At 45.3% G+C, this 14,085-nt stretch overlaps 1 protein-coding gene and 1 long non-coding RNA gene across 5 annotated transcripts in view; one reads left to right on the forward strand and one right to left on the reverse strand.

Annotated features, from left to right (window-relative positions):
• Positions 1–238: 238 nt before the first annotated feature.
• LOC310843980 lies at positions 239–12,259 on the reverse strand. Its single transcript, XR_014563848.1, has 3 exons — positions 11,651–12,259; positions 2,272–2,370; positions 239–391 (listed from the first exon to the last, which is right to left on the reverse strand). It is a non-coding gene; the product is annotated as an uncharacterized lncRNA (long non-coding RNA).
• A 1,008-nt stretch (positions 12,260–13,267) lies between these two features.
• APP (amyloid beta precursor protein) overlaps positions 13,268–14,085 on the forward strand; it is a 147,127-nt gene continuing 146,309 nt past the window's right edge. For 2 of the 4 annotated variants that reach the window (XM_083736579.1, XM_083736580.1), the window contains exon 1: positions 13,268–13,574. In XM_083736579.1, the coding sequence (XP_083592705.1) occupies positions 13,515–13,574 (60 nt within the window). In that variant the 5' untranslated portion in view covers positions 13,268–13,514. The remainder of the gene's footprint in view (positions 13,575–14,085) is intronic. The other 2 variants (XM_083736581.1, XM_083736582.1) reach the window with 2 other exon arrangements.

The following is a 14,085-nucleotide window of genomic DNA, read 5'->3' on the forward strand; positions in this document are numbered from 1 at the left end:
AGGAACGTATTTGCCTGGCACCTAAATTCTTCTACTACTAGCAGGGAAAGAAATGGAGATGCTTTGCTGATGTCCCCACCGCCCACTTTGAGAGGGTGGGACTGAGGGGGTGAGTTCCTTTGGACCTGCTCCCAAGCCACAGGAACCCTGTTCCTTTTTTAGCCAGGCTCCTCACCTCCTGGAAAGGGGAACACGTGTCCTCCTCAAGGCAGCAGCTGTGGCAGCTTCAAGAAGCTAACGCAGTGGCTCTTGAGCAGGGAGGAAGGCGGGGGCAGGATAACTGAGTCATCTTTATTTTCCTTTCTGGATGGCTGGAGGGCACTTGGGGCTGCTCTCGCCCTCTTGCCACCATCCTCCACGCTTCACTCTTTCTCCTCCTCAGTTGGGGCTGCTGAATGAGGGGAGGCAGGAGGCACGAGCACGCTTTGGGGCTCCCATGGAAGGGTGGACATTCCTTCTGGTGCTCAGTGGGGGGGGGGGATCCTGGGTTGCCATACATGTGGGAAATTCCAGACATCTCTTAAAATTCAAATTTTCACCCAGGACGCCATTTTAGGTGACCGATTTCCTGACATGTCTGGAATTTTCCGGATGTATCGCAAGCCTAGATAGATGAGCAGTTGCAATGAGCTGGTGCAAAAGCAATGTTTCTGTCTAGACCAGTGGCTCTCAACCTTGGGTCCCCAGATGTTTCTGGCCTACAACTCCCATGATCCCTAGCTCACAGGACCAGTGGTCAGGGATGATGGGAATGGTAGGCCAAAAACATCTGGGGCACAAGGTGGCGAAAGGCTGGTCTAGACCCTTCCTCTCGCAACAGAGGAGAGGAACTTACAGCTGAAAGCTCTGTTGTCTGTATTCTATAAAGCTAGGATTGGCAGGTCAGGAGCATTCCCAGATCCTTGATATTTGAGGGCCCAAACCCAAGAACTAGGGGAAGTTTGTGGTGATGCCACGGGGGGAGACTCCTAGTGATGTCATTGGGTGGGTCAATGAGACAGAGGTGAATAGGAAGAGAAGAATGGGGGAGGGTAGGACATCCACTCACTTAGCGTCTATCCTATAATTTGCATCCAACTCCTGTCAGGCTAGAGCTTGCAAGCTGTGTGCATTTTCAATATATATTCTTTTAATTAAAGGCTTTCTTGTCCACCTGGAGATTCAAGTGCTCCACCTGCTACCTGGAAGAGGTGAGAAAAAGCTGGAGGCTTCAGATCAGACCTGGAGGTCTGGCAACCCTACACAAAGCCCACATTCAGGGCCCTATGCACATACTGTATAGTGAGACAGCTGTATGTATACTGAATAGGAGCATGGTATTAGAGGACACAAAGCTGTGTGTGCCACATGTACCCCTTAAAGCTAGCCACCTGCCCTCAGATGGAGTAGAGAACATTGCCTGCCTCATCTCCCATTTGCAGTAAGATTTAGCTTCCAGTCTGGTTGGTTTCCACATGTGGACAGTCTTAAGCTCTTAAGACTTTTTGTCTCAAACCAGCATCTTGATTTATCCCTGGAAAGCAATATGCAATCAGCATAGTTACCAGAACCATAATATAATATGCTTCCAATGCCAGTCATCTCAAGGAAATGGTCTGTCACATTCTGTACTAGCTGAAAATTCTGAACAATCATCCGCAGTAATGTACATGGAGTACATTGCAGCTGTCTAGTTGTGCAGTTATGAATGTACAAATGACAATTGCTAGACAGGATTGCAGTGAGCAAACTAGATATGAGCAAACTAGCTAAACTAGATATGATGTTGGTTATGTGAATGCAGGAAAGTCTGATCATCACTGATACCTTGAGGAGTGGGGCAGAGAAAGAGAAAATTTAACTTTCTCTGCCATGGTCCAAAAGAAGAACTCTCTGTGAAGCTGCTATTTGCATTCTAACGGAAGCTCTTGCTGACACCAGTGGATGCTTCACTTGAAATGCAAATAGCAGCTTCAGGGAGGAGATTTTTGTCAGGACTGTGGTAAAGAGAGAAATAGTTAAACTGTGCCTATCCAGCCCCACTTCACAGTCCTGAGGCTACTTGGATATCACCAGGGCTGCTATTTACATAGGAAAAAATGTGCGTGTTCATTGCATTCACCCAATTAATGTCACATCTATTTTGGCCCCTGTTGCTAGACATCAATGACAAGATTGACTTGCATGGAAAATAGTGTTTTACTTTTAATGCCTATTAAGATGCACAGATAATATTATATGTTTAAAATACAAGACGATGCATTTATGTATCACGTTTAACACAAGACATACCTTATAAAAGGCTTGCATAGTGCAGGACCAGATGCTGTTACTGGGCAGATTTTTATTACAGCTGGAGAGAGCAAGCTTTCCCATTGGCCTCATATGTGTCTGATGAAATAAAATGTAATGAGAACACTGCTTTATTAATCTGTGCACAACCAGGCTGCTGAAGAAACAGATCACTAGAATATCTGCCAACTGCAGTATTTTATTGGCACAAAGGTCAATAAATCCAGTGTGCTTTTCTTTTATGAAATTTTCATGAAAAGGAATAAATGAGCTATTTATGTCTACTGTATACATTTGCGTCCTGCCATAACATAAGGTTACTTTCCCAGCCCTCTGAGATTATTATATTAACTAAGGTCTTCCCAAGTTTAGTAACAGGATTACGTTTCAAAGTTATAGCTTAGCCAATTGGCCGTTATAGCACATAATGATTAAATCACAAAGGATCAAGATTCAAGCATAACCAAATATTGTTGTTGTTGTTGTTAATATTAATATTATTTTTAAAAATGTAATTAGTGACCAGGAAAAGCACCATAAAACTCATCCATATAAGGTCACTTTGACAATATCGACTTCAGATAAGGTGCAAAATTTGTCAGTCAGCTAGTTATGAAAGGTATTCTGTAACCTAGAAAGGCCAAACTGGTGAACCTAATCCAGAAACTAAGAAACCCCTTGATTTGACCTTCTAAAGCAGATACAGTTTATTTTGTTGCATCTTATCCAGAGGAACATGTGGGTTGAACCACATCAATGTCGTCTCACCCTCTTGACTTGAGAAATTCTGAACATCTATTTTCCATATTTATTCATTTTATTAAAAATCTATGTTCTGCCCTTTTGGTGCAGAAGCACCACTGTATAGCAAAAGCACAACCAGTATCTCATATTGGAAAACCATGATGAATCTGGTGAGTTACCTTGCTAGAATTATTGAGCAGGATGCCTCTAAGGACATGAAACTATGCATTCGTTTTCAGTACTAGAATTGAACTGTGGTCAGTCTTTTCACATAAAAATTCACTTCTGGTTAAGGATGGGGAAGAAATTTGAGCCGGTTTGCATTTATAGGTGAATCTACCTAATTCACACATTCTGAAACAATGCATGTGAACAAAAACACAGCCAACCTTTGAAATTCATATTTCTCTGAATTTTGCCAAGTAAGAGGTACAAAATGCATATACTAGGGTGGAGTTTTCATAAAAATGCATATTTTTAAGGAAATACATAAAAATGCATTAATTTAGGGGCAAATTGCTTTTGCAAAAACTTGTATATTGGGTAGACATGGACAAATATGTATTTTAGAAGAAATGCACTCTAAAACGCTGCTAAATTTTGATGAGGACTTTAAAAACATAATTTACAAACTGGTGTAGAAGTGTGGAGAACTGAAGGTTGTGGAAATGAAAAAGGGGGAGAAACTGAAATGCAGAACTTCACCATTCCCTACTCCTGGTTAGCTTTCTTCATTTCATCAGCCTAAATTTAATAGGAGGGAAATTGTTTTTCTGAACAATTGAGAGTCAGAACCTGTTGCCAATCTATTGCAAAACATCAACAGATCTACCTGTAGATCCCGGTCTACCTTCGGCCCACTCCTGAAGACATGAAGAACTATATGGATATTGTATTATTTGAGGCTATGACTATTTCAGCTTTTTCTGAAAGAGAACTTCTCTCTCTTGTTGCTATGACAACGTTACCTGTTTTTTCCCTACATTTCCTGGAACCAAACTATAAAGTTCTTTTGTAGAACTGAGGTCAGCATTCTCTGTTCTTTATACAGAACTCTATCCCTAATCAAAACAACTTTGATCCCCAAGCAAGAAAGTTTCATTTGTGGGGTAAAGTGCAGCATTGAGTTTTTCTCCATCCGTCGCAGTAAAGTTTGGAACACTTTACTCTTCCCAGTCCTCTGGCACCAAAGAGATAAATTACTATTACCTGTTACGAGATTAGATTGATTTATAATTGCTATACTTCAAAATGCAGCACAATAAACTTGTGTTTTTTTATTTAAAGAAAAACTGTGTAGCGCTCCTGAAGTACAAGGCCACTAAAACATCCTTTGTGGATGAGAAATAATATGGGTATTATGGGTACATTTAAAATTAGTGGGAAATTGCTACTGGCTTCAATGAGATGTGGATTGCATTCTCCGTTGTTATAGCGTGTTTCCATTCTCTCAGTGCATTAGAAAAGGTGGATATGCATTTTCTTGTCCAATTATGAAGATGGGCAGAGAGCAGCTATTTGTCTGCTAACATGATATAACAGGTCTGTAATGCAGCAAGTCTCCACTTCGACTTCTTTTGAAAACAAATTATGCCTTCATTTGTCTGCCATGAATAAATGACATGCATACAACTGAATCTGGATGAGTATGTTGTCCTGAAGATTCAGAGCATGCTGGGCTGTATTTAATCAACATGAATATAAAAGTTGCTAAACCAAGAGCAGAATGGCCTGCTGCTATATGGGGGTGGATGCTTTCAACAGCCAGGACCAGCATCAGTTGGTAATAATTAATAACAACAACAAGAACAACAAGAACAATAGTAATAATAATTTATTATTTATACCCTGCTCATCTGGCTACAATAACATTAGTAATAATAATTTATTATTTATACCATGCTCATCTGGCTGGATTTCCCTAGCCACTCTGGGTGGCTTACAGTGCATATAAAAAACAGTAAAACATCAGACATTAATAATAATGATAATAATATTTATTTATACCCCGCCTTCCCCAGCCAAGACCGGGCTCAGGGCGGCTAACAACCAGCAATAACAACAAGTTGATTGAAAGACAACTTAAAAATTTCCCGATACAGGGCTGCCTGTAGTAGGCATTGTCAGGTAACTGTCAAGGCAGGGGGCCCATTGTCAACCTCCAGAACCTCCTGCTCTCCTCCTGGTTGCCACTGCCTGTCTGCTTCCCTCTCTGAACATGCAAGTGGAAACAAGGGAGAGGGGAACTGACTGGACAACAGAGGTGAAGATGGTCCCATTCAGGGCATGTTGCCTAAGGTCCCTAAAACCTGGAGTCAGCCCTGGGAAGAACCACCCTCACCAGATGAATGGTGGCATGTCAAAAGACTGCACTGTACAGCAGAGAATTAGGTGGAGTGGGGATAGGCCATGTCTCCATCCAAGGCAGGATTCATTTACTGTGACATCCTAAAAGGCCAGCAAGACACATTGTCAATGAAAGCCTACTCTTGGATATGAAGCTCTGACAATAGTGGTTTTAATTCCAACTCTACAATTCTATGATTCTATGAAAAACAAAACAGCAGAATTATAAAATGGTGTTCCAGGTCTGCCCTGATCCACAAGCAAGGATACCAGAGGAACCTCCCTCAGTGCAAGCTATGACAACAGCTTGTTTCTAGAGGCTCGGGGTGTAAGGCTGTAGTCCTGCAGACATTTGCTCACAATTTCAACAAGTAGTAGTTGTGAGCAAGGGTGCATCTTTGAAATACCATATGTAAAAGGGTAAGAGCAACAGCCACCCAGACCCACCAGAACAGCAGTTGAAACCCAGCAACAAGTCAAGCCTCATAAGAAGGTTTTCCAAATGAGCTAACAAGCGAATAGGCTAAGTTTTCCAAAACAAATGCAAGAGACAAACAGGCAAACCACCCATCCGCCCATTCTTCAGGTTGGTTTTAGCTGCAATGGAGCAAGCAATAATATGCATTATTACTAAACTCAGAACACTATCTTCCCTGCTGTCCCCTATTTCCATCCATCAAGAAGGCCACCTTAGGATCAGTGGAGGCTAATTTATTTGGGCAAATGGGGCATCTACCCCTCCAAGCTGTTTGCTCTCGGCCAGTTTAAGAAGCCTACCTCTTTACTTACAGCCAGTCAAGGGATGGCCACTGGCTGTCAGCCCCCCCCCCCCATCTCAGTGCTGCCTTTGTACAATTCAGCAAGGATGAGGCCCTGTCATTGGCTCTCACTCCACCTACTGTTGGCCTGCCTGCCTTGCACCCTACCTATCCCATTGAACACCAGCCTCCACTGAAACTTAGGATGCTCTCCAAGGTGCTGATGGCAACAAGCCCCTCTTTTGTCCCCTAAAGACCAGTGTAAGTACTTCTGCATTGCCCAGAGAAAAACAAAATGGAGTAAAAAGACACACAGAAGGACCTTCTAACTGCTCCTACAGTGGCAACGGCGTCAGGTCCAGTCCAAAGACAGTCTTTCTTCTTTAGGTGCACAGAGGCATCCCTGCATGAATGAAAGGGGAGGAGTCTTCATTTGTGTAGGAATAGCCGTGCTGGAAGCACCACCAAAACAGAGGCCCACACACAACTTCCAGAAGAGTAGGCACTCCTGGAATTGTGCAGCTTGAGCCCAATAACTGATCTGATTGTAGAGCAGATCCAGTTCTGGTTCCTCGGCTAGAGTTACAATGACTAGCATCCTCATGCCAACACTGGGACCTTGCACTAAATTGTTTCAGTGAAGAAATTCATAGGATGGGAACATTTATATATATATATATATATATATATATATATATGCAGGTTTTGGTGTCCTCGGGTGTCTTCCCGTGTAAAAGTTGGGGTGTCTAGGCGACGTTTCGACGAGGTCTCACTCGTCATCTTCAGGCTGGTGCTTTCGGCTTCTTGTTACTGGAACAGAGCGGGATCTCAATGTTTGAGTTCCTATAAATACTGTAGAGGGGGTGTGGTGTCTAGCCTCCAATGTTCTGGGCAGAGAGGAAGTTCCCAGGCTAGTGTGCCTTTTCTTCTTTTGTTCCTTAATTACTTGAGAGATACCTTGAGTGATTTCTTGAGTGATATCCTGAGTACCACTTAGGTGGGTCATTAGGTGTGGATTAGTTGCTAAAGTCTTTGTGTCTTGACCTCTTGAACTTTGTGAAGAGTTTTCCTGAGAAGATGGCTGTATTGCACTTAGTTGTGCTTTGGCTTGGCTTCGTGTATAGGGGCGAGCTGTGGTTTTGTGGCTTGTGTCAGCCAGATCTGTGTAGGGATTGCAGGGGGGTGCAGCATCCGGAGGTGCCACCATGGATTGGCTACTGGATGGTGTCAGTAATTCATCTGTGGAGAGGGTCTGGGTTTGGGTCTGGTGTGGTTGATTGGTGTTGGCGTTCTGTGTGCCTCTGGATCTGGTGTCAGTTTTTGTGGGGAGGGCTAATTTCCAGATGTCTGGCAAGCGGGATGTGTCGTCACGCTTGTTCATGTTGTGAGGGTGTTTCTCTATCTCGATGGCTTCCATGATTATTCTCTTGTGGTGATGTTCCGTGTTAAAGAGCAATTTGGAATCTGCAAAATTAATTTCGTGTCCTGTTTCTTTCATGTGTTGGAAAAGAGAGGAAGTTTTTTCTTCTTTTTTGACGGCATTCTTGTGTTCTGCGATACGTGCATTTATTCGTCTGTTTGTTTGTCCAATGTACGTGGCTGGGCAGACTTTGCAGGGTATTTCATAGATCCCTTGGTTTTCCAACTGGATTTTATCCTTGGGGTTTCTGAGGATATTGGCTATTTTTTGGTTGGTGCAAAAGGCTGTTTTGATATTGTGTTTATGGAGGATTTTGCTAATTTTATCTGTAGTGCCCTTGATATAAGGAAGGAGGGCCATGCCATTGTTTTCTTCTGTGTCTTGGTTTTTGGGGGGTGTTTCCTTTTGGATTAGCTTCGTAATCCTGTTTTGCTGGAAATTAGCCCTCCCCACAAAAACTGACACCAGATCCAGAGGCACACAGAACGCCAACACCAATCAACCACACCAGACCCAAACCCAGACCCTCTCCACAGATGAATTACTGACACCATCCAGTAGCCAATCCATGGTGGCACCTCCGGATGCTGCACCCCCCTGCAATCCCTACACAGATCTGGCTGACACAAGCCACAAAACCACAGCTCGCCCCTATACACGAAGCCAAGCCAAAGCACAACTAAGTGCAATACAGCCATCTTCTCAGGAAAACTCTTCACAAAGTTCAAGAGGTCAAGACACAAAGACTTTAGCAACTAATCCACACCTAATGACCCACCTAAGTGGTACTCAGGATATCACTCAAGAAATCACTCAAGGTATCTCTCAAGTAATTAAGGAACAAAAGAAGAAAAGGCACACTAGCCTGGGAACTTCCTCTCTGCCCAGAACATTGGAGGCTAGACACCACACCCCCTCTACAGTATTTATAGGAACTCAAACATTGAGATCCCGCTCTGTTCCAGTAACAAGAAGCCGAAAGCACCAGCCTGAAGATGACGAGTGAGACCTCGTCGAAACGTCGCCTAGACACCCCAACTTTTACACGGGAAGACACCCGAGGACACCAAAACCTGCATTCCTGTACCCGTGAAAATCTACGAAAGCAAATATATATATATATATATATATATATATTGGCCTTTTCCCTGTCATCAATGATAACAGAGCAGTGACTTTTTACTGCCATACAATGATGTGACTAGAGCACTCTGGAAGTGCAGCAAGCCCTACCATGGCTATGTTTGTTGAAAACTTTTATTTCCACTTACGCCTCGCCAAATTAGTCTGTCTTATTTCTGCAGCTTTGAATTCTTGTTAGTTTTATGGGGATTTTTAAAAACATTGCTCTATGATTTGTACTGTGTTTTCTAGCCCGTTGATGTACACGGCTTGGGTTTTCTTTTGCACAGTGTGGATTAGAAACTCTAGAATGAATGAATAACTAAATAAAAACTCACCCTTAGCTTAATGAGAGTAAACCATCTTCATTAGCAGAAGGAATGTGTCATCATGTTCTTAAAATGACGAGCAATGCAACTCTGCATATGTCAAGGTTGAAAAAGTATGTCTAAAGGTATTTTCAAGTGCCTCTAGGAAACAGGCACAGATACTCTATCTAGCTCCATCTATACACTCCATAGGAAGAAAGAGCCTTGGGAAGACATCAAAGGCACAACAAAGCCGATTAACTGAAACAGAAAAATCCAGCGTCTCTGAAAGATCTGAGCTCTTGTGCAGTATATATTTTAACAGATGAGCAATCTTCCTTCAGTTACCATTTTATTCTTCCCTTTTACGGAAGCTTATCAGATCTCACTGCTTGATTCCCTCAAATCTATTCATCTTTAAGACGTGCTGTTAAGAGTAGCAAGCGACTGAGAAGAACTGAGCTGGAGATACTGGGGTACTGGTTCTTCTATTGAATGTATAATGTGATCAGATATGGATAGGAAATGAGGCTAGCTATGTATCATGTATACCCAGAATGATCTCAAGGATCCGAGTGCGGGTTCCTTTGTAGCCAAAATGGCATTATCCACACACAAGCAGGAAGTAACAGCTGGCTTGGGGGAACTACCAGATTTGCAGGTACAATATTTTTGTGGGGCAAGAGCACCAGCAGTAGAGGGTGCAGGAGAGATCCACGCACAGCTCAATAAAGACTTAGCTTCCTCAGTGGCTACAGAATGCTGATTGACTGGTTGATTGGGCTGACAGGAGGAGGGGCAGAAAAGTGAGTTGAAGGGAGAAGCAATGGAGTATTCAGAGCAGGAGCATTCCACACTGCAGCATTTTGTTGCACCTTCTACCAATACTTGCATAACTTTGCATACAGAGTGTAAGCAACCATCATGCTTTCAGAACATTCACGTATTAGTTTAGAAAACGATGGCTCTGTTTCTGGCTAGCCGAATCAATCTACCAATTCAGTTCAGAGATTTGCTGATAGGTGGCCACGGATCAGAACAGTCTATGAAATGATACAAACTGGGAGGAATTTTTAAAGGAGCCCAGTGAGTGAGCCATGGTAAGACTTCTTGAAATCCTTGCAACATTTCAAACCTTAACAAGGGCTCCCATTGGTTGGGGTCCTAACCTATACTTTGCATTATGGGAAAACCATTACAGCCTGTAGCATGATGCCGAATGTCAGAAGATTCAGGACAGACAAAAGAAATCACTTCTTTACACAGTGCAGAATTAAACTGTAAAATTTAATCCCACAAGATGGAGTGATGGCCACCAACTTGGGTGGCTTTTTAGAAGGATTAGACCAATTCATGGAGAATAAAACCATCAAGAGCTACCAGCAACAGAAGCCATGCTCTGTCTCCACTGTCAGAAGCAGAGTGCCCCTGAATACTATTTGCTGGAAATTACAAGTGCTGGGAGTGCAGCTGTACTCAAATCCTGCTTATGGGTTTTTCACAATCATCTGGCTGGCCTTTGGGAGAACAGGATGTTGACCTAGATAAGTCATTTGCCTGACTCAGCAGACTCGCCCTGTGTTCTGACTTCCACATATTGTTCACGTGGAAAAGAGAGCACACCAGAGCCATTCTTAAAAGATTTCACAATCTACACCATCCATGGGCAACCTCACTTATGGGGCCACCTGGGCCCCTTTGTCCAGATCCCTTGATGGATGCTCAGACCACACTCCCTCCCCAAGCCATAGCTCTCATAGTCCCTGCTCCATACTCTTGCCTGCCTGCAATGTGCCCTTGACCTGTGACCATGTCTCTTCCTTGCCTAGATGGAGGAAGCAGATACAGGTGTATAAGTGCCTTCCTTCTGAATAGCAAGAATGTATCCTATGGTAAGAAGAGCCACATCTGTTGCACCACCCATTTTTGCCTCTGGCCACACCCATCACTGCCACGTCCCATTGGAACACATTCCTTGGGCTACCAAAGATTTCCCACCCCTGATTGAGGCAATGGAGATTTCACATTTCTTGCAAGTTCCTTCTGAGAACACTGCTGTTGACCGGACTATAAATATTTTAAACAAAGAACAAAATAACACAAGCCAGAAATAGATACAAGTAAATAAATAAACAGATTTGAGTTTCTTGGGTTTTATTTTTAAAAACAATCAAGTGGTATATGAATCATATTAAATAAACAAATGTCACTCGTGTAAAAAACAGATTGTGCTCCTGCAAATATCTCTTGCACTTTGCTGTTGTCTACTCCCTGACTGTCTGGACGAGGCAAAATTACACAAGGCACAAGTGTGTGGTTGCATGTGTACTGTAAATAATAGGTAAAGGACCCCTGGATGGTTAAGACCAGTCAAAGGCAACTATGAGGTGCGGCGCTCATCTCGCTTCAGGTTGAGGAAGCCTGCGTTTGTCTGCAGACAGCTTTCCAGGTCATGCAGCCAGCATGACTAAACCGATTCTGGTGCATGGAGGACTGTGACAAGTGCCAGAGCGCAAAGAAACACCGTTTACATTCCTGCGGCAGCGGTACCTATTTATCTACTTGCACTGGTATTCTTTGTCATGGGGACTCGAACTGCCGACCTTCCAATTGGCAAGCCCAAGAGGTTCAGTGGTTTAGACCACAGCGCCACCCGCCTCCCTACCTTTACCTATACTTACTGTAGCACACACTAAAACTGCACTAATACTTCTGGGTCTTGACTTCTGTGGCCTGTTTTCCAAGACAGCTGAACTGTCATTCTGCAAGATCAGACACAGCAGTCAAAGTCTTCTGGATACGTGAGAAATTCTCCTGGGGAATTAAAAGGATAACCTGCATCAAGCACTAAAATAAATAAAAAACCCATACCTAGTAATTACATCTTGTCCTTTAAATACTCTTTCAAGTGAATAAAACATGACATTGACATGGTTCTAACACTTTTTGGCTGCATCTAGAGGGTTTTCACTTCAGAGACGGCAAACAATAGGGTTAATTAGAAACATCTAACTCTCAAAATGCTGTTCCACAAGTTCAAAGCACCATTTCCTCTTCCACATCAAATCCTGTCACTCCCACACATACAAGCATACGGATAGTGGCACAGATTTTCCTTAAGAAAGCTAGCTGTTAAAAAAGGGGGGGGGGATATGGAAATATGGGGTAGGATGAAAGCCTTTCAAAGCAAACTATCTTGAAGGAAATTGCATCCACTGCAACAACGCACATGCTGCAGGGTTTATATTGTGGCATGTCACCCCAATCTCTGAGAGGTGATTCCAGGGGTTCCAGGCACTTACCCAGGGACCCATTGCCCTGGAATGAGGGGCAGAGGAGACTGCAGTGTCTTTATAGTATATGGTTTATCTACACATATGTACAAACTGAGCCTGATGGAGGGCCTCACAGCATTAATAGCCCAGAAGGTCTTGTTTCTCCCACAGCAGCAGCCTAGGATTCAAACAGAAATCAAGCATGGCTCTCACTCTCTGGCTTCTGCTTGCTTCTAGCCAAGCTCTCTCTCACATTCTTGGCTTTTATCCATCTTGCCACCAGCCAGGTGAGGGTGGGGGCCCACCTCCATGTCCTCTGACAGAGAGGAAATCCCTTTCTTCTATTAAGGACCCATACTTAGGGGGCATTGTGTCCCTTGCCTGGCTACATGAACAATGAGATCATTCATTTGACTTGCTGGATCCAGAGGTTTAGAAGGGCAGCAGGCACCCCACTAATCGGCGTAGCCAGGATTTTTGTTAGGGGCAAGCTTTCGTTTGGGGGGGGAGAACCTCAGATTTGTGTTGATTTGGGGGGCAGTTCCCCCCGGGGTTACTCTCATGACCCCACCCCACCCCCCAAAAATTCACAGCAATATTGTTATTACATTATTTCCTTTATTTCTCAAGATTTATACCCCGCTTGCCTGTAACCAAACCTTAACCGCATCTTACTCACAAAACGCTACCCACCCCCATGTCCAACAAGAAAACAGACCACCTAGTAACCTGCAAAAGGCAGGAGAGACGCCAGGTCTGGACGCGAATCGACAGACAAGCTGCGTGGCTTCTAAAAATAGTTTTTTAAAAAAATAACCAAGGAAGAGCGAGGGATGAAACGGCCTTATCGGCGTTCCCGCCCCACCCAGACAGCCATCAGACGTCCACCGGGGCTCCTGCGCCCCCTCCTTCGGCTTCCTTCCTTCCTCCCCCCGCCCCACATTCGCTCCCATTATTATCGCAGGCGCCTCGGGGGTGCGCGCGTGTGTGTTTGTGTGCGTGCGCGGAGGGCGGTTGTAGTTGCGCGGCGTTTCCGCTAGGGGTCTCTGCGGAGGGCCGGCCTTGCTGCCGCCGCCGCTGCTTTGGGTGGGCTGGGATATCATCAGCTGACTCGCCTTTTCCTCGGCGGAGCTCGGCTGGTGCCGCTGCTGCAGCTCCCTTCCATTCCTCAGCAGCGCAGAGGCGGGGACGAGGAAGCCGAGCCGCCGGCTGGATTTCGCCGCTCTCCCTTCTCCAGCGGGAGCCTCCGCTCCTTCCCCCGCCAACCGCGATGCTGCCGCATTTAGCCGGGCTGCTGCTCGCGGCCTCGTGGCTCGCCGACGCTTTGGAGGTAAGGCGGGCGCCGGGGGTGGGGTGGGGGTGGGTGGGAGACACGGCATAATGAAGGGGCGCGGGGGTGGGGCTGCCCTCCCGGTTACTGCTGCTCTCCGGGATATGGGCTCCATGGGAGGGGGCGTCCCCGGCCCCCCCGCCTGGACCGGGGTAATTCTCTCTCTCCCCGCCTGAACAATGGGCTCCGCCGAGAGGTGGGGCGGGGAGGTGGGACGCGCCGTCTTGGAGCCTTCTTGGAGGGAGGGGGGTGCCCGGGTCGTGCACCTCCTCGGTGCTGAATTTCGCGACCGACAGTCTCCGGGAAGCTGGGAGGAGGAGGAGGGCGCCGCCGCCCCTCCCTCCCTCCCTCGAGGTGCGCCGTCTTGGCGATCCGCCTGCCGAGTGTTTGGCTTTGGCAGAGCCGCGATCGCGTCGCCTGGCCGCTGCGTGGCTTTTGTTGCCTTCCTGGAGAGAGAGAGATCCGGGTTGTCCGGTGTGGCGGACCTGGGGGTGGGGAATCGAACCGGGAA

The sequence above is a fragment of the Podarcis gaigeae genome (genome assembly GCF_964106915.1).
Source record: "Podarcis gaigeae genome assembly, chromosome: 4".
Taxonomy (NCBI): Eukaryota; Metazoa; Chordata; class Lepidosauria; order Squamata; family Lacertidae; genus Podarcis; species Podarcis gaigeae.